The sequence below is a fragment of the Lissotriton vulgaris genome, chromosome 3_1, assembly GCF_964263255.1.
Source record: "Lissotriton vulgaris chromosome 3_1, aLisVul1.2, whole genome shotgun sequence".
Lineage (NCBI taxonomy): Eukaryota > Metazoa > Chordata > Amphibia > Caudata > Salamandridae > Lissotriton > Lissotriton vulgaris.
In genome coordinates this window covers 1,921,651,745-1,921,675,318 of record NC_141689.1, presented here as the reverse complement: position 1 = coordinate 1,921,675,318, position 23,574 = coordinate 1,921,651,745, and the positions used below count along the sequence as shown (strand labels likewise).

At 45.9% G+C, this 23,574-nt stretch overlaps 1 protein-coding gene across 1 annotated transcript in view; it reads right to left on the bottom strand.

Moving 5' to 3' along the window:
• MSMO1 (methylsterol monooxygenase 1) overlaps positions 1–23,574 on the bottom strand; it is an 85,892-nt gene that overhangs the window by 51,192 nt on the left and 11,126 nt on the right. The window contains exons 2-3 of the mRNA XM_086962395.1: positions 7,172–7,483; positions 5,920–6,068 (exon numbers count right to left, since the gene is read on the bottom strand). Of these exons, the coding sequence (XP_086818521.1) occupies positions 5,920–6,068; positions 7,172–7,426 (404 nt within the window). The 5' untranslated portion in view covers positions 7,427–7,483. The remainder of the gene's footprint in view (positions 1–5,919; positions 6,069–7,171; positions 7,484–23,574) is intronic.

Sequence of the window (23,574 nt, the reverse complement as noted above, 5' to 3'; positions counted from 1 at the left end):
TGTTTACGGGTTCCTGGGGGCCTGTAGATGAGGGTGCCTCTGAGTGTGGTCCTAGGGTCGGTGTGGATCTGGAAGTGGAGGTGTTCGGCGGTTGTAAGGATATCGTCGGAGCTGGTCGTGATTTTGATGGTGTTCTTATGGACGATGGCGATGCCTCCTCCTGTTTGGACGGTGCGGTCTTTTCGAATGATCTTGTAGTTGTCCGGGATGGCTATGGCGATGTCGGGTGTTGAAGATGCGTTCATCCATGTTTCAGTAAGGAAGGCGACGTCTGGTGATGTAGTGTCCAGTAGATCCCAGAGTTCAGAGGCGGGTCTGTGGACCGAGCGAGTGTTTAGCAGGATGCACTTCAGGTGGTTCGAGTCAGAGCTGTTTTTGGGGTTAGTGGATGTGGTATGGGTCTTGATGCTGGTAAATATGCAGGAGTGGCAGGTGAAGGGACCGTGGGTACGTCCCGGGGCAGCTTCGTAGCAGTGCGGTGTGCGTCCGGGGTTAAGGGCTAGGAGGGTGGCGGCGTCGTACGTTATGTGGGTGGAGTGGGGTTTGCGTGGACCAGGGGGTCTGGCGCTGGGCATGGTCCAGGCGCAGACGGGCGTAGACGGGCTTACGCAAGGGGCGCGACCGCTGCGCGTGAACGCTGCGCGGAAAGACATCTGTCATATGTAGGTATTGGAGGGGGAGGGGCGAGGCAGGGTCAGCTGGGAGGCGGGCGCGGGGTGGAGAGAGGGGCTGGGAGGCAGAACAACAAAATGGTGGCAGCAGAAAGCGACGACGAAAAAACACAAGCAGGGATTAGCTAATGTACACAATGCTAAATTTGCAGTCAGCGCTACGAGCAATACAATCACCGATCACAATATGCAAAGTGGGCAGCCAGGAGCAGTGAAGCGCTACGATGTTACCAGAGTGCAATCACTATTTTAAAATCACTAGCAGAGAAGCGCTACGATACTAATGCCAGGGGAGCGAGCGCTGCGATGTTAGCAGAGTGCAAACACTGATTACAAATCACAAGCAGAGAAGCGCTACGATACCAATGCCAGGGGAGCGACCGCTTCTGAGCCAGCCAGGACGGATTGTTTAAATCTTTTTTTAATACAGTAGTATATAACATCCTTATTATTATATTGTTAAGTGTGGGTATTTTTCTAAGTATAGCTTATTTTATTTTAGATTTTGTTGAATAGTTAAAGAATTTTTTATATTTATTTGAACGTATTTATTGGCATGTTGTTGAGTTTGTAGGGGAATAGGGTAGGAAAGTTTAATTATAACTTGTAATTGCTTATAAATCATAAGTAATTTTTTATTTAGTTAATCTGATTGATTTTATGAATTATGTATTTGATTCAATAATTTTATTTTTAATTGATTGTAATTCGTTTTTATATTAATTATTTTGGTATTATTTATTAAATGAATCTGTATTTGTAATTTGTCTCAAGTATTACTTTATTTATTATTACATACTTTTTATTTTCAGGTATGGAATCATATAAGAAGTGTTTCTTTTATGTCTCCCTCTTGTTTGAAAATACACGATTTTTTGAATTTCTGTTACATAGATCAATTTCAGGATGTACTGATGATTTAGTTTTTCTTGTTTGTGTTTTTTACAGTTTTTAAAGGCGATTGAGCACCGTGTAACATTAGGCTGTGATAAAAGCGATTTGCTTGCCATACGTTGCCACAAATAAATCCACTTTTGTAGCAGATCTTGGAGGGCAATCATTTTATGTTTCACCAAAACATGCTGGAAAACGTGACCTTTGGAAAAACATATAGAAATATATATATATATTTAATTTAGGAGTGGGAATAGTAAATTTAAGCTTTCCAATGTCTAACACTTTCCCTACTGTTGCTTATATTGAAGTCGAAATAGTAATTCTGACCTCTTCAAAGTCCAACACTTTCCCTACTGTTGCTACAGTTGAAGTGGGAACAGTAAATCCGATCCCTCCTAAGTCCAACAATTTCCCTACTTTTGCTTACATTGGAGTGGGAATAGTAACTCTGACCCATCTAAAATCCAAAAAGTTTGCTAAGGATGCTCAGGTTGGAGTGGGAATCTGACCCCTTCAAAGTACATCACTTTCCCTACTGCTAGTTACATTGGAGAAAAGTAATAAACTTTGCCCCTTTAATCCCTTCTCCACTAGGCCACCCCAGCCCCTGTGCTAAGCTTTTTTTGGCTATTTGGGACAGTTTGCGTTTAGGCCCCTGTAACTTTTTGTCTACATAAGGTATCCACGCCAAATTTGCGTCTTTTTCTTCAAACATCATGGAGAATTTAAAGGTACCGAGGGTTTGTTGATTCCCCTGGAGGGGACCCAGAAAGTAGCCAAAATACAGCAACATTTTTTCATGGGGGGGGGGGGGGAGTGCTCCAGAAGAAAGCGTCTGTTTTTTTCCCTGCAAATGGTATCAACAAAGGGTTTGTGGTGCAAAAATCACTATCTTCCCAGCTTTCACAGACAGACTTTTGTCAGAAAACCAAAATTGTTTACACAGTTTTGCCATTTTACTGAGCCATGGCCTATTTGTGTGCTTTCAATCTCCTTCCAGTTAGTGGTAGAAATGGGTATGAAAGTAATAATTGATCCTGGAAAGCTATACATTTCAGAAAGGTAGACAAAATTCTGAATTCAGCAAGGGGTAATTTCTGTAGATCCTTCAAGGTTTTTTCTTATAGAAATTTAGGGGGTCATTAGGATGGCGGACCACCTCCGAGTAAGAGGGACCGTCCGCATGGGCAGCGGCGGTCCCTCCATGCCACCCTGGCGGTCAAATCCCCTACATTTAACATTGCGGCGGATGCTGCTTCAAGCAGCACCCGCCGCAAGGTTAAAAAGTGCATGTTTACCTTTGCATGCACGAAGCGGCACGCACCGCGTGGTGCCTGCCGCTTCGTGCACGCAAAGGCAGGGGGGTACCGTAGGTACCCCCCATGTGCACCCCCCACCCCCTCTTCACCCCAAAGAAAAGACGTATGCCTTTCCACGGCAGAAAGGCCGCCGTGGAAAGGCATAGGAGCGCCGCCATCCTAATATGCCTGGCAGTGTCTGATAGACACCGCCAGCCATGTTAGAGCTTTTCCGCCGCGGTCGGAAGGCAACCGCGGCGGAAAAGCTGCAGACGGAAAAAATATGCCCCAGCCATCCTAATCTGACGGGGGGTCTTTTTCCAGTCCGCAGCGGTTATTCCGGATCCTCCGGGCCGGTGGTGGCTTCCGCCGGCCCGGAGAATGCATATTATCCGCGATCATAATCGGCCACAAACAGTTGAAAATAAGAAAAATTTAAAATGAGTTGGAAAAAATCCACAATTTGTGGCAACGTTTTCACCTGTAACTTCTTCTAAGTATGACATATTTTTAAAGCAATATACTGTTACATTTGCTGGACTGTTCTGGTTGTGGGGATATATAGGACTTGTACGTTCACCAAGAACCCGAGGAACCCTGAGCCAATAACTGAGCTATGTCTTTCAATGGTTTTTCATTGTGTACCGAGTATATAGCAATTCAGTTGGTAAAATATAGAGTGAAAAATAGGTATCAAGGACACCTATGTATTTCAAAATGCGAACAAAATATAGAGTTTAGAAGCAGTAGCTATTTGCACATCTATGGGTGCCCATATTAGCATGTGAATTATAGGACATTCTTCAAGGTGACTTCTTTTTTACACATTGTCTTACATTTGGAAGACAGAAATGTATAGAAAGTCAAAAGGTTATCACGGTTGCTCTACAATTCTGTGTTCCCCTAAGTCTCCTGATAAATGCTACCTCACTTGTGTGGGTAGGCCTAGTATCATTTTACTCGGGAGAACAAGGGGAAAGCTGGGTGGAAGGACATTTGTGTAAACACAGTGATTCCACACAGAAAAGTGAGGAAGATGTGATTTGTTTATCTAAATTTAAGGTGTGCAGCAGATTCTGGGTAGGAAAATGTTGGGCGATCCACACAAGCCACACCTCTCTGGACTCCCCTGGGTGTCTAGTTTTCAGAAATGACTGGGTTTGGTAGGTTTCCCTAGATGGCTGCTGAGCCTGGGACCAAAACCGCAGGGGACCCCCTTGAAAAACCAGGTTATTTTTTTATAGATAGGTGAGCACCTGTATTTTTGGTCCCGGGTTTGCAGACATCTAGGAAAACCTAAAAAACCCAGACATTTCTGAAAAGTAGACACCTGTGGGAGTCCAGTGAGGTGTAGCTTGCATTAATCCTCCAACATTTAACAACCCAGAATCCCCTGCAAACCTCAAATTTAGCTGAAAAAATCACATGTTCTCAAATTTCTGTGAGGGAAAGTTGTGGGATCACTGGGCTGACACGAATTTCCTACCACCCACCGTTTCCCCAGGTCTCGCGATAAAAATGGTACCTCACTTCTGTGGGTGGGACAAGCATGTGTGACAGGCACAGGGGCAGAAAGACAATAGCATTTTTTTTAGGGGTGGGACCATTGGCGAGCCCATTCTGGGAAGCCCCAAACCCTACGTATTAAAAAAATCCCTGCTGTCTAGTGGACTTTCTGCCCCCCCCCCCGCCCTGCAGATGGGGGCGAATGTCTCCACCTGCCTCCTGGGGGGCAGGGAGGGGCAGAAAGTCTTTTGACTTATTTGAACGGAAGAGTGTGGGTATTGGCATGCCCATTCTGGGTAGCCCACACCCATGGCCTATAAAAAATAATCCCTGGTGACTAGGGTGCTATCTGCCCCGTGGGGCAGAAAGACTGGTTGTGGCAGAATAAAATGGGGGGAGCAAAGTCCTTGACCAAGGGGCCGTTCTCCCCTCCCTGATGGCTAGTGGGTGGATCCCTGCTTGGGGATCCACCTTATGGGGTGATCCCCAAGCAGATATCCGCTAGGGAAGGGTACTATTGGAAAGGGGAGATTCTCCCCTTTCCAACGAAACTTCTCCCATGTGTTTCGGTGCTCAGGGGCTGAGATAGCCCCATGAGCAACGACACTGTAAAACTGAAACTAAGTTTCAGTTTCGTTTTCGTTGTAATGCCAACAGCACGCCATGCAAGCGATCCTCATTACAAGGAATGCAGGGGAAACCCAATAAACCCTTGTAGGCTTGGACAATAGATCATTCACGTCAAAAGGTGCTACAAGGGACTTGATTTTGGGAAGATAACTTTTTTGATGAATATACTTTTAACTCTCTCCGTGTATCTTTTTCCTTCCAATGATTGATTCTTGTTCTTTTTGAACTTTCTGCACATGTGATATCCTGTTGGTACACTGGAGTGTGATATTCTTAATACGACTCCCAACTGAGTAATTTAAATACGGCGGTCGGTAGTCAAACTAGGGATGTTGGTCGGAGAGCCTCCAACCAGCGGTCAGAGGTTTTCCAGCCAACATCCTAATTAGCCCCCTAATGTTTGAGGTTTCGGAAGCTGAAGAATGGATTTATTGTTCCACATGTAACTGGCCATAATCAATGTTACATATACTAAACCACAATTTCAGCAGTTTGCAATAAATAGGTTAAATAGTCCGTCCAGAAAGGGCAGCAATGTAAGCCTGCAGCTAAATATTACAAATCGACCCGCTATCTAGAGGGCAAGGACCTAATATGGTGCAGTGATGAAAGGTAAACAGGAACAAGATCATACAGCCTCACAAAAGAGTGTAATCTATATTTTGAATATCGATTGGAATGTACAGATGTATCATTTAAACCAGCTTTCTATCTCACTATACAAACATAAACTCAGAACACAAAGGAAAGGAATTGCTCATATTCCCTACTAATTCAAGAATATGGATTGTAAAAAAATGACAAAAGGGATCAAGTCACATTACAATATTTTGGAGCATTGCAATTACATTTATAATGAAAATTGATTTGTTATGGGATAACATTAAAAAAACAGCATCAAAAAACTGCTTTTTTACCATCTCGGCATTGAGTCCCAGTCATAAGGAATATTAAAAAATTCTGTAAAATAGTAGGTGCCACAAATCAAAGGCAGTTGAATGCAAAAGTGGTTGAAGAGGATCACTTTGAAACACCTCCATTGCTTTTCCCAAGTTTCTGGCTTATCCTAAGAAAAAAAGAACCCAGAGGTATTGATTACAGGGACTGTTTACACAACATTCCAATTGTTTCAACATAAAATGTGAATCAATCAACGAAAAATGGTGCCTGCCTAAAGAACAGGTGTTGATCTGTGAAGCAGCAAATTCTAAGACTGGAAGCTTAGAATGTTCTGCAAAGTCACAAGCCTTGAGCATGCATGAACACATTGGTTAACCTAACAACCAACATGAGTAGTTAGTTAGATGATTCCGTAAACCAACAATGAGTGATTTACAAGTTAACTCTAACGCATTCTCCCCTCTTCTCTAAGTCAATGAAGCATACAATCGCAAAGTTCGTAAATGTTTACACACCACAAACACGATCTATTTGCACAGAAGAGGTAATATTAATTGGAGACTGCTGACTCGTTTGGCTTGAACGGTTTGCTTTATTGCTCGAGTTACCTCCAGTTTCCCTGTCAGATGTGAGTAGTTCATCTACACCGGTTTAATTCTAAACTTAGTAAAGGTAATTTTGATTTTCCAATTATTAATGCAATACCACAAATAAAAAGAGACAGTCACCGCTAACAAAAGACAAACCGAGTTATATATAGATGCGGATGTTTGAACACAATCCTAGGTTTCCCAGCATGCAGACTACCCCAAACCTGTCTTTGTGTTATTTTTCACACCAGCATATTGCACAGACTGAAGCTGCACCCGAATAGACATAAACATCCCTTACTTTCTGACAACTACTCAAATAAATGTATGCTTCTATACATGGAGCAAAGCTCTCACATGAGTGCATGAACATCTTGAGATCAACTACTCAATCAGAGCATGTGTTTTACAAATTCTAGAAAAGAGGAAACTGAACTTTCATACGATACTGATCTTCCTGTTTGAAGGCATAAACCAGCAGATTAGGTTTCGTTGCAACACATATAAATCCAGTACAGTGGTTTAGCCTACTTGCCAGCTGCAAACTAAATGTAGAGTGGCTGACAGTGACACTTGAGCAAAACAGCACCTGTGTATGCGTGGAACCAGGTGAAAGTGTGTGACAATTGAGATCCTGGTGCCCATTTTTTTTATAAAAAATATGAAATTGCGCACTTACTTGCTGGATCTTATACTTCTGCATGAAAGGTAAAAACTGGAATATGAATCCTGGAAGGCAGAACAGGAAGTAGATGAGTTCGTGGACTACAAGGGAGCCCCAGGTGGCGATCTGAAACTTTGTGTAATTGTCCAGCATGTAGGTCCAGGCATTTTTAAATGGCTGCTGCAGCGGATTGTCAGGTAACAGCGAGTCAATGTACTCAACGGCCAGGTAGGCCGAGGTCAAGATGTCAGCACTATCATTGGCAGCCATGGTCCACACAGATGTCACTTCTCTGCTACTGATTTTAATTCGGTATTATAATGTGCACTGCAAAAAATATTATAAAACATATTAATTTTATAGACTGGTATGAGAAGATAAATGGTTCACTGAAGCATGTAAACAGGGGTGTTGGTACTGCTGTGCCATTAGATGACTGGGATCACTAAGCAGGTCATCTTAACATTACATGACATAGTTACAGGGAGCGTTGAGCACTCTGCCATACAGAAATGCCAAGCAAAAACAGGGTTCAGGGTAACATTTTAATTGGTGACTTGAAATGTATTTTCTGTTTACATTTTACTAGTGTAGATTTTAGCAGCAGCAATATTATTAGAAGCAGAATGAATACACGTATGCAGGTCAGTAGAGCTATGGTTTATTGTAAACAAACTGAACTGAAATTGTAATTATATAGTACCTACTACTCGACGAGGCATTGAAGCACTTATTGCGAGTAGCACGCTACCCGTAAGCCTAAAATTAGAAGTCAGTCCGTTCGTTATTGTAGTAGTCTTGCATGCCAAGGAAACCATTACATGCATACACTTTCTTTATGGCAATTGGTAGCCTGGGTGTGATCTTTAGAGGGGGCTATGTGAAAAGCAACTGGGTATGGTTAAAAAGGGAGCTCAAGACAGACAGCCATGAGATTTAAAGTGGTCTATATACAGAAGAGTTATGCAGAATGTAAGCAGAGGTGCATTCAAAATAAACAAGGGAGAGCAAAGTAAGTAAAAGTTTCATTCAAGGTCCAATTTTTCATGCAGGATTTTATGGAATATAGCAGCAGGATATATTATTATATGCAATCTGTGGATGTAAACCTGTTGAAAGAAACAGTTTTAAAGGCTGCTCTAAACGGATTGCTAAAGGTAAAGAGGAGGCACAGAAACTTTTAGAAGTGCGAAAAGGTAGCCCAGAGCTTGGTGAGACCCCCTGACGAACATCTGTCTAGTAGTGCACATTCAATTACCCGCAACTCCAGTTTGACCACACCACCATCGCCCCACTGTATGCAACACAACCAATACTTTCATAACCCCTATGAGACCCCTATTGTACACCTTTTACAGCAGTATATTTAATACTATAAAGTATTACTTCAGTTTATGCAAATTATTTTATACCATACATAAACTAAACATACAATATAAAATAGGTTATTTACACACCACCAACTTAAAAATATACCAAGACGGTTGGCAAACACATTGCAGCAATCACATCAGTACATCTTGCGCATGTTCATGTGATCCCTTCACTATCTTGTTTGGAAGGGGCCATCTCGCCACATGAAGAGCACTGGGTTCCACAGAACACACACCATGTCCAGCAAATGGATGTGTCTGAGGCCGCCCTGACGCGCTAGCATTCGTCGTGCCTGCTGTGGCATGGCAATTCGCGAGCAAGGCGGGAAAGGTGAAATGTAGATGTTAGGTGTGAAAATATGCATAATGTAAAAGAGGTAGGCAGCAAAAATAGATTTTAAAAACTAGATGACACAGAGTCCATGAGGAGTAAGGAACAGGCGAAGCCTCGATATCACTGCAACTGGGAGGAAAATGTGTGTATTTTGTGAGCCATTTGGATTTTTCGCTGTCACTTTCTATGAATTCTATGATTCAGGGGAATGTTTCAGGGCACCGTGATCCCATTTCTGTTTGGTGCAACCATCATTTTTTAAATGTTTCTCAACAGTTTCTGTTTTAATTTCTATATGTTTATAATGTGTCAAAGTGCCCCCAACAGTCAGAAAGGCACAGGGGAGCAACACCCGCAGTTTATGTATTTTGTGGCTATTAACAAGAAAGAGAGAGACAACACTTGTCAACTGAGTCAAGCTGAACAGTGTGCATATGCATACAAGGGGGGGCGTGACCTGACGCAGATGGAGACGGGAGCCTGAATCCGAGCTCCTGCCGGTGACCTCCTTCCCAATCCGATCCTGACCGATATGGAGACCCCCCTAAGTGACAAAATCGACCCCCCCAGCATCAGGACCCCGAGGGAACCTGTGCTTTGTGCTGGGACTTGCCAGGGAGCAGCCGCAACGGGCGAGATACTGCAAGACTGGGAATCGGCCCAAGATGGCGGCCGCAACTTTTTGGTGCAGGCCGGGGAGAGCCAAGGCGGAGATGGGCTTGTAGGCAGGTCGCCAGAGCCTGATCTACATAGCCACAAGGCAGTGACCTCCCCACACGAGCGACCCCGCAGCTACCTGCACGGAGGCTCCGTCCACACTGTGACCGACCAGAGGGGGCCGAGCGGTAAAGCGCGGTGAGTGCGCGGCCGCAAATGTAGGGTACTGGCTCGGCGAGCGGTGAAAGCCACGAATGACTGCTTGACCTCCCCTGAACCCACCGGACGGCAGAATAGACATAGCGGGGGCAGCACACGCTCGCAGACGGCAGACAGAGCTGAGGAGCCGGGTGATTACAGCGGATTGAGAGAGGCCTCCCTACGCTGCAGGGGGCGCTGTATGGCCCCCACTGCCACAGAACAACAGTGCATATAGACCGCGCCCCCCCCCCCCCACAGGCTGGGGAGAGGGGGTGCATACTTAAGGCATGGAGAAGCTGGGGCCCAACATTACGCCGCAGGGAAGAGACAGGGAGGCATAAGTGAGAGGAAGGCCGCAGAGTAACACAGCAACCATTTTGCAAGCTGGCAACCTGGCAACCACGAGGCCCAACTCCCCCCATAAAATGGCGGCAGAGAGCATTGTAGACTAAGAGAGGAGGTACAGACGCCTGGGGCCAGGATCACCAAGCTGTTCAGGAGAACTACACCTGGGGCACTAAAGGGCACACCTGACACGGAGACAGCTCTGTTGGACAGCAGCGCAGGGCCACCAAAGGTACCCAGGAGACGCCAGCGGAAGATGAGGAGTGGGAACTTGAGGGTCGCGAGGCCATCGCTTAGGAGGGGAGGGAGCACCCCCCACGTCCTTTGATCACGAGGAGCACGGAGGTGCGCCCTAAACCCACCGTAGACCCCAGTCCCCAGCCAGAGAATATCGGCAGATAGCAGCGTGAAAGGACGAGTTCAGAGCTGTGCCATAGATCAAAGCTGGAACCAGTGGGCTAACTAGAGGAGCAGGAATACCGTATCGCTAGACCAGCTGCCTACAGGACCTGGGGGTTTGGGGAGAACCCGGGGAGATATCACTCCAAGATATCCTACAGGCTATAGAAAAATCGCAGGCTGCAGTGGAGACAAAAATTGACATGATTCGAGAAGATTCGAGCCTACTGCATGCGGATCATAGAAAGCTGACGGATCGTGTTACAACTGTGGAGGCTGAAGTAGACAATCTGAGAACACCGGCCCAAGCGACTGCGCCCAAAGTCACCGACATAGAAAAGGGCGTTCTGGTACTGGAGCAGCAGGCGGAGGATGCCGAAAATAAAGCACGCCGGAATAACATAAGGGTCACGGGTCTACCTGAAAAAGTAAAAGGAGCAAATATGGTGGCTTACCTTAAACACTGGTTGCGCACAGCTGTGGCGGAGGAGGGCCTATCGACGTTCTTTGCCCTGGAGAGGGCGCACAGAGTCCCAGCTCGGACACCACTGCCTGGCAGATCACCACGACCGGTAGTGGCCCGTCTCCTTTCCTATAAGGACAGAGATCATATTCTGAATCAGGCTCGCCTCAAAGGGCAACTCAAGGTAGACAACAGCATTGTTAGAATTTTCCCCGACTTCTCCCGGGAAGTGCAGCACCAGCAAGAATCCTTCGTCACGGCCAAGAGGAAATTGCGCCACATGGGAGTATCCTACTTAATGGTATTCCTAGCCCGGCTCCGTGTAGTACGGGGGGGGAACCACATTCTTCACTACGCCTCATGAGGTCTGGGAATGGATCGAGGAACAGGACCCCAAGGACTGAAGAAGAGAAGACAAGGACCCCACGGCACAGAACCCTGCACGCTCCCCTGACAAAGGGCAGAAACCAAAGGGCCACCCGACGATGGAGGAGGCACACAGACACAGAGCAAGTGTGATTGCTGCGGTGGCCTCCATTAGCACGGCAAACACCCGGGACAATGGGAGAAGCTGAGCAGGCCATGCCTCGCATTACCCCCAGATCGGCTGACAATCTGATGTGAAGCAGATAGAGCATGCAAGTACAGTCAGGACTATATTGTTGCTGGGCAGTGGGAAATGACACCAGGGTCGCCCTGCACTAAGACAGGGGGGGCCTCTGTACACTGATATGTGACCTGTACACGGGGAGGAGGAACCGGGGGGATGGTGGAGAGGACGGCTGTCCTCCAGGCGAACACTGGCTTAGTCACCACTATTGGACTACTACTGTTGAGGCACTAGAGTGCTACGTTTGGATGGGAGAGATGTTCTCACTTGTCCTGGGGAGGGGAAGTTGGGATGTTTATCTAGTATTACCAATAAAAGGGGGGGGGGCGCTGCTGTCGTCAGGGAGAAGGGCTATGGCATGACATTCCGCATGGGATTTCTGCGAGAGACACAAAGTGGGTCTGGGTATAGAGGCACGACCAGGAGAGATCATGAGAACTCATGCAACCGACAAAGGCAACCTATAGCATAATATCATGGAATGTTAGGGGCATGCACTCCATGTGCAAACAATATAAAATATTCTCTCAGTTGACCAGGCGGGGAGTGCAAATAGCTATGCTCCAAGAAACCCACACATTTGCCTTACATAGGCAAGAGGAAATTAATAACTGCTTCAGCGCCTATTACGCCCACTTATATAAAAGTACTGACAGTTGCGAAATAGATAGGGTTACAGACTGTCACCCCTCCCGCTTCACACCCTCGAGGCGTGGGAAGCAGAGTTACTGGGGGCCGCAATAACAAAACAGGAAATTAGGGGGGCCGTCAAGGCCATGGCATGAGGGAAAGCCCCAGGCACCGTCGGACTACCCCAGGAATTCTATGCCACATACCTAGCAGAACTGGCACCTAGATTAGTGGAACTACACACAGAAACATGGGACGGTGGGAGGCTACCACAGACAACACGAGAGGCGGTAATGAACCCCCTGCTCAAGCCCGACAAGATCCCAACAGAGTGCACAGCATACCGACCGCTGTCGATGATAAACTTAGATTTTAAAATCCTAAGTAAGATATTGGCCACCAGACTGTTACCACATATGACCTCCTTGGACCATCCCAACCAAGCAGTATTCATCCCTAGCAGAAATACAACCCACAACATTAGGCGTCTTTTCGCAGCCCTACAACAGGGTACAGAGGAGGCCCCGGAAGGGGTGATCTTTGCTATCGACATTGAGAAAGCATTCAATAGTCTCGAATAGGAATTGTTGTATTCTGTGCTCACACAAATGGGGCTTGGACAGGGGTTTGTCCAGTGGGTTAAAATAATATACCCAGTGGCGAGGGTCCGTACCGGCCACACCATTTAAACACAATACTGGGTGTAGAGGGGCATGAGCACGGGGTGCTCCCTCTCCCCCCTTTTATTCGCTCTTTCCATAGAGCCACTTGCGTGCATAGCACGCTCTGGGACACCCTATGAGGGTATTCGACTAGCTGATCAGGCACATCACATTGCATTATATACAGACGATCTCCTGTTATTTCTAAAAGACACAGTTGCAGCTTTAAGGGGGGCCCGGTGCATGATGGATGAGTTTGGAACCCTTTCGGGACTACGAGTTAACTGGCAGAAGTCACGACTCTTTCCAGTGACAAGGGATACCCCGCCGCCTATGGGACTGGGAGACCTGCAGTGGGAGCCGCACTGTTTTAGGTACCTAGGTGTGAAAGGATATCACAACCTCAATGATGTTCAGGAGGGGAATGTGGGGGGCCCTACGATAGCAGAAAAGTTGTATGACTTTCTGGGGAACGCTGCCCCTGTCGGTGGCGGGGCCAATTTCCCTACTGAGAATGATAGCTCTGTCCCGATTGCTATATTTCTTCACCATCCTGCCGGTGTGGATCCACAGTGCATGGTTTCGCTCGCTCGACTCTCTCATTGTGGCCTTCATCTGGGGGCCTGGCAGAAACAGAGTGGCTTTGACCACGTTGAGAAGGGCGCGGGGGGGGGGGAGGATTAGCGGTGCCAGATATTGAGAGCTATTACCTGGGAGGACATCTCCAACGCTTTACACAATGAGTGGCAGGCAGTCTAGATCTGGAACGGAGGAAGCCTCCATTCACTCTGAATAGAGCAGATGTCATGAGCACATAAATGGGCACCATTAAACAGTGAAAGATAAGCTCCTCAGAACACAGAGTGATGAGGAACTGCTGGGGCAGATGTCTCAAGAAGATCAAAACCAAACGTCCTTACTCCACAGAGATGTCGGTGGCATTACTAGAGGCGCTCCTACAAGGGGGCCACTGGGGAAAATTAGAGGAGTGGACACAAGCGGGAGTCACTAAAATAGGGGCCATATATGGCAACGGGGGACTACTTACATTCGTGGCCTTTCGAGGAAACTGGGACATTCCGCAGGGGCACTTTTTAGGTCTCGGACTGCGAACCGATTGCGAAGCGATCGTCGCTCCGAGACTCTATTGCAATCATTTCTGCTTTCAAGGAGTCAAGGGAGATACGCGATAATTGATGTGCACTCGCGCGTAAACAGACCAGGTCACGCGCACTTCCTGTCTCCCATGGCTCCTTGGAAGCAGACACACACGCACGCGCACACACACATAGAGACAGACCCCCCAGCCGCGCATACACACACACACACACATACAGACAGAACCCCCCGCCGCCGCGCATACACACACACACACGCGCACACATAGAGACCCTCCCTAGAAGGAGCCCCTAAGTCCAGACAGCACATCTTGTACCCCTGACCCCACTGCGCCCCCTCAGTACCCGGGTCCGGGTCGTCGTCATTCAGCTCCAACACCTTGATGATCTCCTCGTCACCATGAAAGTCTCCGACCTGCGCCCCTGCCACAGCCCCCTTGGCGTCCTCCATAGGTACAAGTGCCCAGCCTGACACACACAGGTCTGTTCCACTCCCACGGCCGGATCTTACGGTGCAGCCTACCCAGAGGGGCGTCAGGCAGCTGCCGCCAATAGAAGCGAGGTATAAACAGCAGTGGACCAATCACGACTTTGATACATTCTGCTGTCCCGCACTCCCCGTGAGCTGGGGAAGCTTGCATGGACAACGAAACTAGAGAAATCCGGGAAATGTAGTTTTGGGTATTGATACACTTTATTGTGGCATTAATCCTACTTGACTGTTTTAGTTGCGCGATTACACTCTATGTGAAGCAGAAAGAGGATAGAACAGAAGCAACTGTATACATAGCCTAATTTGCTACCGTTTGGAACATTCGAAGGGCGTTTTATTCAGCGAAATGTACCTTACATGACACGAAGGTAGATATTTTAATTTACGGTACGGGCAAAAGTAAAAATACATAACTCATCTAATGCTTGCATTTTTCCTTTCATGTAAGAAATATCTTTCAAATTGGGTAAGGTTATTCCGGAACATATTAAAGCAGATACTCGTGAAGATTCCTGACTTTTCCTTACATAGCTGCTTGAATAAAGAAATTTATTTCACTAGCGAACAAAAGTTAGTCCATTTTTTTAGTGTGGCCGTGTGACGCCTGATGGATTGGATGCCAGACCTTTCATGTGTGTTTGGGTGTATGGAGAATGTTAGAGGGTGTCCTTTAGAAGTACTCGGGTGTCATGCATGAATGCCAGAGATGTGCTCTCCCCATGTCGCGGAGAGCATGAAGTAACAAGGTGTCAGTAAAAGTTACATTTTGTTTCTAAGTCGTCACACATTGATACTCACCTGAACACACGGCCGCATGTGTGTCTTATTTATGGACTTGTAGATTTCATGGGCGTCAATTCACCAACATTCCTGGGGTAGCAGAAGCGACATCTCTATCTAATTTCTTTCTCAAATAATACATTTCCATTAAGAAGCCATAAAAGCAAGCCAGCAGCATCCATACTAGTATCTACATTACTTCGCAATATTATTAAAACACCTTAAATATACAATTACCAGTTCATTTAAAATTAGCCATGCTATTTAATAAAATGCTACGCTAACATTGTTTTACAACATATTTGCCTGCTTGTATTCCTGAACTCAAAAACATCTATTCTACCTTCCTAGGACCGTTAATGAAACCAGACAATTAGCTTTTCCAGGCTCCTTTTATCTGCAATTTACGATTTTCACAGGCTCTTTAATGACACATGTTCACGTGTTTTATTAGTCCTAAAAGATAAGATAGCTATCTTCTGTTCCTGCTCCTCTACTTAAACTCAGGAAGAAAAGCATTTCCAAACTTCCTTCCCATTCCAAACGGAGCTGTTGCTATACATTGTAGGAGCCCGACGCATCGCTATCTACTGCGCCTTAGGAGTCTCAAGGCGAGAGCGGCATGTCCTGTGCCCTGCCCCAGCACATTCTGTGTGTGTGTTTGTGTGTATGTGATGTTAGAGTGTGTTCATATGGGTGTGTGTATGGGTGTGTGAGAGCACAAGACAGTATGTGTCTGTGTGTATACCCAGAGGCGCACACTGCACCAGTGCACGCGCCTCTCCTTTTATTTAAAAGGATTCCCAGCTTGAGGCGCACACACACGCACACACACAACCACACACACAACCACACACACAACCACACACACAGCCATACACACAGCCATACACACAACCACACACACCACAACAGCCACACACATACCACACACATACAACCATACACATACAACCACACACACACACAACCACAACTACACATAAAACCACACACACACAACCACACCGTCAGTGCGCACTTTCACCAGGCACAGCATCAGTGGTCGGTGCACGCTTTCACCGGGCACAAACACCACCAGCCGTCAGTGCACGCTTTTACCAGGCCCAAAACACCACCAGCCGTCAGTGCACGCTTCCACCAGGCACACACCACCAGACATCAGTGCATGCTGTCACCAGGCACACACACACACCACCAGATGTCAGTGCACACTTTCATCAGACACACCAACAGCCGTCAGTGCACGCTTTCACCAAGCACACACACCACCAGCTGTCAGTGCACGCTTCCGCCAGGCACACACACCACCAGCCAGCAGTGCACACTTCCACCAGGCACACACACCACCAGCCATCAGTGCAGAATTTCTACAGGCACACACACTACCAGCTATCAGGGCATACATCAATTGTTAACGCATCCACAATTAACTATTGTAGCAATCGCAGTATGGCGCACTTTACTTTTAAACATATTCATCTAAAGCGCAGCAAAACACAGAGATATGCTCGTGAAGTACTTATATGCCAAGCAATTCATGGTCAGTGTTTGTAACATCAATCAAACGTATGAGCCAGGTGCATACATCCTGGGCATGAATCAAGTTTTTTTCACTCACCCAAGTTCTGGGGAATGCACTTTCCACCTCACCCGGCAACAGCTCAGGTACAAATGGAGCACCGCTCTATTAGATGTGAACAAAAACAGGAAACATGAAAGAGGAAGAGTTCACTGGAACTCAATCCGACAACACATTGACTCTGTTATTGGGTGTTTCTTAACAGAAGTAGAAGTGAGTTACTGATATTTATGTCACCCTGTGATCTTCTAACTTGGGCAAATGTAATCTCATACTTCCGTTTACACTGTCTACATTGTTAAGTCCAAATCCGCCTTTTAAAAGCTGCTGTAAAGACGCTTTGCTCGGAGCGGCAGAAGGGAGACATGTGGCTCAATACATGTAGTAAGCAACCAAGCTCTGACACGGTATACTGAGTGTTCTTAGAATACCATAATGTCACCTAAGTTCTGTAGTGACTATTCATATAAGGCACAGGACGCTAAAAAAACGATCGTGTTTACAAAAGTAATCGGCTCCTGCGTCTGTATTGCCGGTACATTGAAAATCCGGAAAACAACTATTCTATTTATGTTTGCCCCGGTGCCTATGCGGTCCCCTCCTTCGAGTTATCCCGCCTCACAGAGTAGAAATCAACAACCCCAACGCGGTCTTTAGAAGGGAAGAACCGGAAGCCACGGAGAATTCCTCCATTACACCCCATTGCGCTTACCTGTCCGTCGGTACTCCTCGCCTTCCTCTAGGCTGACTAGTGGGAGGTACCGACTGGACAGGAAGCGAGATACTTATCCCTGCGCTGATTGGTCAGGCGTACGGCACGTGTGCTCCGTGTTGACGCGCGTCACCAAGCGCGTATACCGGAAATGTAGTCTGGGAGCGCCCGTTGGGTAGTCTCTGTGCTAACTATCTGCTGAAGTGGCAAACTAAGCCTCGCGATAGCGTGCATGCTTGGTTGCTAGACAGTGTATGTAACAATTAGTGTACAATCTGCGCTGGAACTACAAAATTAATGGGATTTGTAGTTCAGGCAAAGTGTATATAGCAAACAGCGCGTAATCAGTACTTGAACTACGGAATAGATGGGATTTGTAGTTCGATTATGGCGCTTGATCCCCGTGTTGTTTTAAATAAACCGAGGTGTGTCTAGTTTGAAAAAGTTTGGTATTACCATATAGAATTGAGGATCAAGGAGTTAAATTGCAGCCCTAATCCCCTTTTCTTGTTTAGAAAAAGTCTATAATGCGTTCTGAGACAAACCAATTTTTTATACTTTGTTTCTCACTAGATTCAGGATGGTGACTGGGAATATAAAACCCGACGGACTGGCATGTCTGTAGTTTTGAGCCGATTAAGTCCTTTCCTAAAGGGAAATTCGGCACAGAATAGAATGGCCAAACACTGGTATGCGTAAATTACACTCTCTTGAATGGAGACTGATGAGGAGCAGTATGGAAATAAATATGTTGCTACTCTCAACTGGTATTTGGAAGTGAACACTATGGGTACTATACACTTGGTGTCTTGATTTATAGGGACATCCACGGAATGTCTTCATTTAAACCCGTGATGTCGGTTTGGAGTTTGTACACCCATCTCTGTTCTCTGTGGTGTAGAAATGTACTGATGTCAGTGATATGTTTAGGGATCATCGGCTGTTCGAGCACAGTCCATTGGAGGTCTGTTGGTGCATGGTGTGCCTCCAGAAAGTGTTTTGTCATACGAGTTGTTTGTTTGTTACAACGTATTGAGCTCTTGTGCTCAGAGATCCTTGTCTTCACTTTTCTCATGGTCATACCCACGTACCTTTTTCCGCAGGGGCAGCTAATTAAATAGATGAGGTTGGAACTGTTACAGTTCGTGAACCTCCGCTGTTCCCAGGGGTGTTCTGTGCCAATATCGAGCGTTGTGGATTTGCGGGTCTGAGGGCATGCTGCACATTGTCCGCACGGGTGGTGTCCAGTTACAGCTGGCATATCCCACAGGGTGCCTGTGTTCCTGGGGATTTCAGTTTTGGGTCTTGTATGGACCAATTTGTCCCTAAGACTGGGTCCCCGTTTAAAGGCAAATAGGGGAACTGGTAGTGTGTCATTCCCCGTGTTCAAAATGCCCCAGTGTTTTTGGTTAGACATTGTGCCAAATGTTGTTACACATGTCATTCTTTCTGTTTTCTCTTTTGGTGTTGAGGTCTCCAGAAGACTCGCTCGGTTGTTGTTTTGTGCTCTTTTCTTGGAGCGGTTTATTAATTGTTTGGGGTAGTCTTTCTCAAGGAGGTCTTTTCTTAAGTTGTTAGCACGATTTTCGAAAGAACCCTTGTCCGAGCAGTTTCTGTGTATACGAAGAAACTGCCCATATGGCAAATTGTCTCGAAGGGCCTTGGGGTGGCAGCTGTGATAGTTCAATAGGGAGTTGCGGGCCATGGGTGGCTTCCGGTTCTTCCCTTCTAAAGACCGCGTTGGGGTTGTTGATTTCTACTCTGTGAGGCGGGATAACTCGAAGGAGGGGACCGCATAGGCACCGGGGCAAACATAAATAGAATAGTTGTTTTCCGGATTTTCAATGTACCGGCAATACAGACGCAGGAGCCGATTACTTTTGTAAACACGATCGGTTTTTTTAGCGTCCTGTGCCTAATATGAATAGTCACTACAGAACTTAGGTGACATTATGGTATTCTAAGAACACTCAGTATACCGTGTCAGAGCTTGGTTGCTTACTACATGTATTGAGCCACATGTCTCCCTTCTGCCGCTCCGAGCAAAGCGTCTTTACAGCAGCTTTTAAAAGGCGGATTTGGACTTAACAATGTAGACAGTGCAAACGGAAGTATGAGATTACATTTGCCCAAGTTAGAAGATCACAGGGTGACATAAATATCAGTAACTCACTTCTACTTCTGTTAAGAAACACCCAATAACAGAGTCAATGTGTTGTCGGATTGAGTTCCAGTGAACTCTTCCTCTTTCATGTTTCCTGTTTTTGTTCACATCTAATAGAGCGGTGCTCCATTTGTACCTGAGCTGTTGCCGGGTGAGGTGGAGAGTGCATTCCCCAGAACTTGGGTGAGTGAAAAAAACTTGATTCAAGCCCAGGATGTATGCACCTGGCTCATACGTTTGATTGATGTTACAAACACTGACCATGAATTGCTTGGCATATAAGTACTTCACGAGCATATCTCTGTGTTTTGCAGCTTTCGTCCTTAATTGTGTGCATTTTATTGTCTTTTATGTGTGTTTGTCCATTGCTTATTGACTGGACCATATCCACTGGCGCTTGCAGGTGATATGATTCTTTTTTACACATTTCACATTTGATAACAGCAGTTGCACTTTAGTAATAAGAAGGTCCTGATGAAGCAGACTGGTATCTTTTGAACCAACTTATACTGCAGAAACATGTCGACCTAGTTAAAATCTGAGTAGTTATTTGTTACCACTACTTGCACTGTTTTTTAGCCTTGGGTGTGGGTAGGACCTCATTAAATTCTATTTCCACTCCCACAACCCAATATTAATTCCTTCACTTTCACTTGCCACATTGAGCACTTTATGCACTGCTTTTTGTTAATTCTTTGTGCCCCCTGATACCTTCATAAAGTCTAAACCCACACACTTTACATTCCTTCACACTTTGATTAGGCTACACTCTACCTAATCCTAAGTGGTTCTTTCCACTTCCTTCGGGTGAAGGATCCCAAGTGATGTAGGGCGGTACAGGACGGGTATCTGATGGGAACATATTTTTCACCAAGGATACTTGGGATTCAGGGATTGTGTCCCTTTCTTACACACAGTCACGTAGTTAGCTGCATTTTTCTGTTGACCCATTGTTACACATTGTTTGTGATATTGTTATAGGGACTGTAACAATGCAAGGTCATTAAACATTTTCCCACCCATGCCCCCCTTAGTGTATTATTACAAAAATCAATACTCATTTTTTTGGTCTACAATTTATAGACTTTTGTTGCAGTTGGTGTTGCAATATTTAGCAATGCCAATAGCTCAAACTTAATTAACCCGAGACCTACTGCATTGTAAATGCTTGTTACTATTTGGGGTGGTTACTATGGCCATGCGCAGACACTGGGGACAGGGGACGACCAAACCACCCACACTTTCCACATGCGAATACATAAGCCTAGCCGGATGCGCCATTAAGGCGGTATTCTGCCTTTTATCGAGCCATTCGGCGAGATTCCACGAGACCACTGGAGGGACTGAGCGATAAGTGGGAGTCAGACCTTGGGACTCATATGGAGAATAAGGATTGGGACAATGCACTCCTCCGGGCCACTAAGGTATCCCGTAATGCGCGATTCCAGTTAATTCGTTTATATACCCTGCATAGAGCATACATCACACCTGACAGAATTAATTGCTATTTCCATCGACATGATGCGAGTTGCCCACGCTGTCAGGAGATAGGAGCTAGCTACATCCACATGATGTGGAGCTGCCCACAGCTGGAAGGGTACTGGCAAGAAGTGGTTCGGGAGACAGCGCGCATCACAGGGATGGAGATACCATGCACCCCAAGCCATGTGCTGCTCAACCTGTTCCCCCACTCCGCCAGGACCAAGATCACGGCGAGATTCCAGGACCTAGCATACATATTAGCAAAGCTTGAACTAACAAGCAAATGTAAGACCCCAGCGGGCCCTGGGGTGCTGAGCTGGAAAAAGGAATTGGAGAAGTGGGTGGGCTGCGAGATAGAATACTGATTCGGAATGCACAATGAGGCACAGGCAGATTGGAGAGAGCACAGGCTTGGGGAGATTTAGTAGATGACCTGAAGAATTTAGACCAAGAGTCCACTCCGAGCACCCCGCAGGCCAGGTCTCGACCGGTTAGCCCTAATAACGAGGAGCAGGAGGGGGGTGATGAGGCATCATAAGCTGACCATAGCACCCTAACATTTACAGATCTGAAGGTATACATGAGACTGGCCTCATGTGGGGCATTCGAAGAGTGGGACCCAGACCACACGTGCGACGGGAGTCAAAGTGACAGGTTAGTCGACAGCAGCGAGGGGTGGGGGGTGGCGGGGGGGACAGTTGAGGAGGAAATGTTAGACCGTTATATTGTATGGAAGCTCATTACAACTGGTGCTGCATAGTACGGTGGAGAGTAACACGGCAAGAAGGAATGTAGACAAGATGCCAACTAATCAGCTAGGAGTGACACTTTGAACTGTTAACCAGAGATGTATATGCACATGAAATGACATGTATGTATATTGATGATACATAAAAGCCAATAAATTATGTTTTTAAAAAAACTAAAAACAGTGTGCATACAAGAAAAGGCTCATCTCATGTGTTCGGACTGCAAATGCAAATACTTAAAAGTAAGACTCAAACAACAACAAAAGCTCAGAGGAAGCTAAACATGGTTAGAGAACTGTTCACAGAGACGATCCAAGAATATGTATTAAAGCATGGGAGCTGAACAGATGATGCTTAAACTGAACATAAACAAAGATATCGAATAGGCACTGCATAGCGGCATAGCGATGATGCAGAGATTAAAAGATACTGCACAACTAAACGGGCAGCAAAGAACGCCAGCATAGGTCTCTGGGACACTGTAAGGCGTGGGGGTGAGGACAAAAGTTCACACAAGACCTGTTAAAACCTTTAACTAAATGTGCATGGCTTGCAGTGAAATTGGTTTTATGACTCAAAAGTAGGGGTGGGTGGAATTTGCGTAGTCGCGCTACGCACATCTCCGCGAAATGGTAAAAATTCTCCGCGAGCATGCAGCGTTCCGCAAACACGCAGAATTGCTTGTTCCACCCGTTCAAGATGCTTTTTTCCTGTTCGCGAACGTTGTTTGCGTGTTCTGGGGGAAATATCTTGCGAACATGCATTTTGAAAGCGTGAACAAGCAAAAAATTCTGCGAAGCCACGGAATTTTTGGCAATTCCTCGTTCTCCGCAGAACGCGAAATTACTCAAATTACGTAAATTCCGCAAGTGGAACGGAATTTACCGCCCCGGCCTACTCAAAAGTATGTCAGCCAAGCAGACCGCAGTGGTTACTGCATGTCAGGTATTATTGCTTATTTATAAATGAATGCATTTTTTAATGTAGGCTCATGCATGCATGCAATCATGCATGACAGACATACATTTGATATATATGAATGTGTAACCTATATTTGAACAGGTATGTTACATACTGTACATGTATTTACATACGTATGAGTATATAGCTACGTTTGTAATTGGATTTGCCTAGAAAATAGACCCTTTTCCATTCAAGTGAAGGGTAGATAGGGTTGGGACATCTCTGCTTATCCAGAATCTATATTACAGCACAGTCTAGACCAGTTATTTCCCTAGCTATTTTTAGGGCTTTATTACCACCGCCCCAGCTCCAGTTATGGCAGCAGTGCTGGCTAATTGGTGCTAGCGAGAACTGAAAATGTAGTTGTTTATGCATGTTTCTTTTGGCTATGGAGAAGTGTGGTCATTCCTGGATCTCTTTATCTGGAAATCAAGCAAATAGATCAGAGCATTCAACAGATGTGAATGGTATTTCACCTCAATGTAGTTCGTATGACTTGGCCGGGGTCTATCACTATTTTAGTGAAACTGGTCCCAATGTGGCTATGCCAATAATAACTTTTAAAAATAGTGTATATAAATTGGCATTAGGAGATACGTATGTAATAATAGCCTTTTATATATAATAGAAACTTTACATTTCACAGGAGATCTGAGCCATCAGGCCTTCTCCCCCATTGCCTGTCTCTTCACTTTAATCTC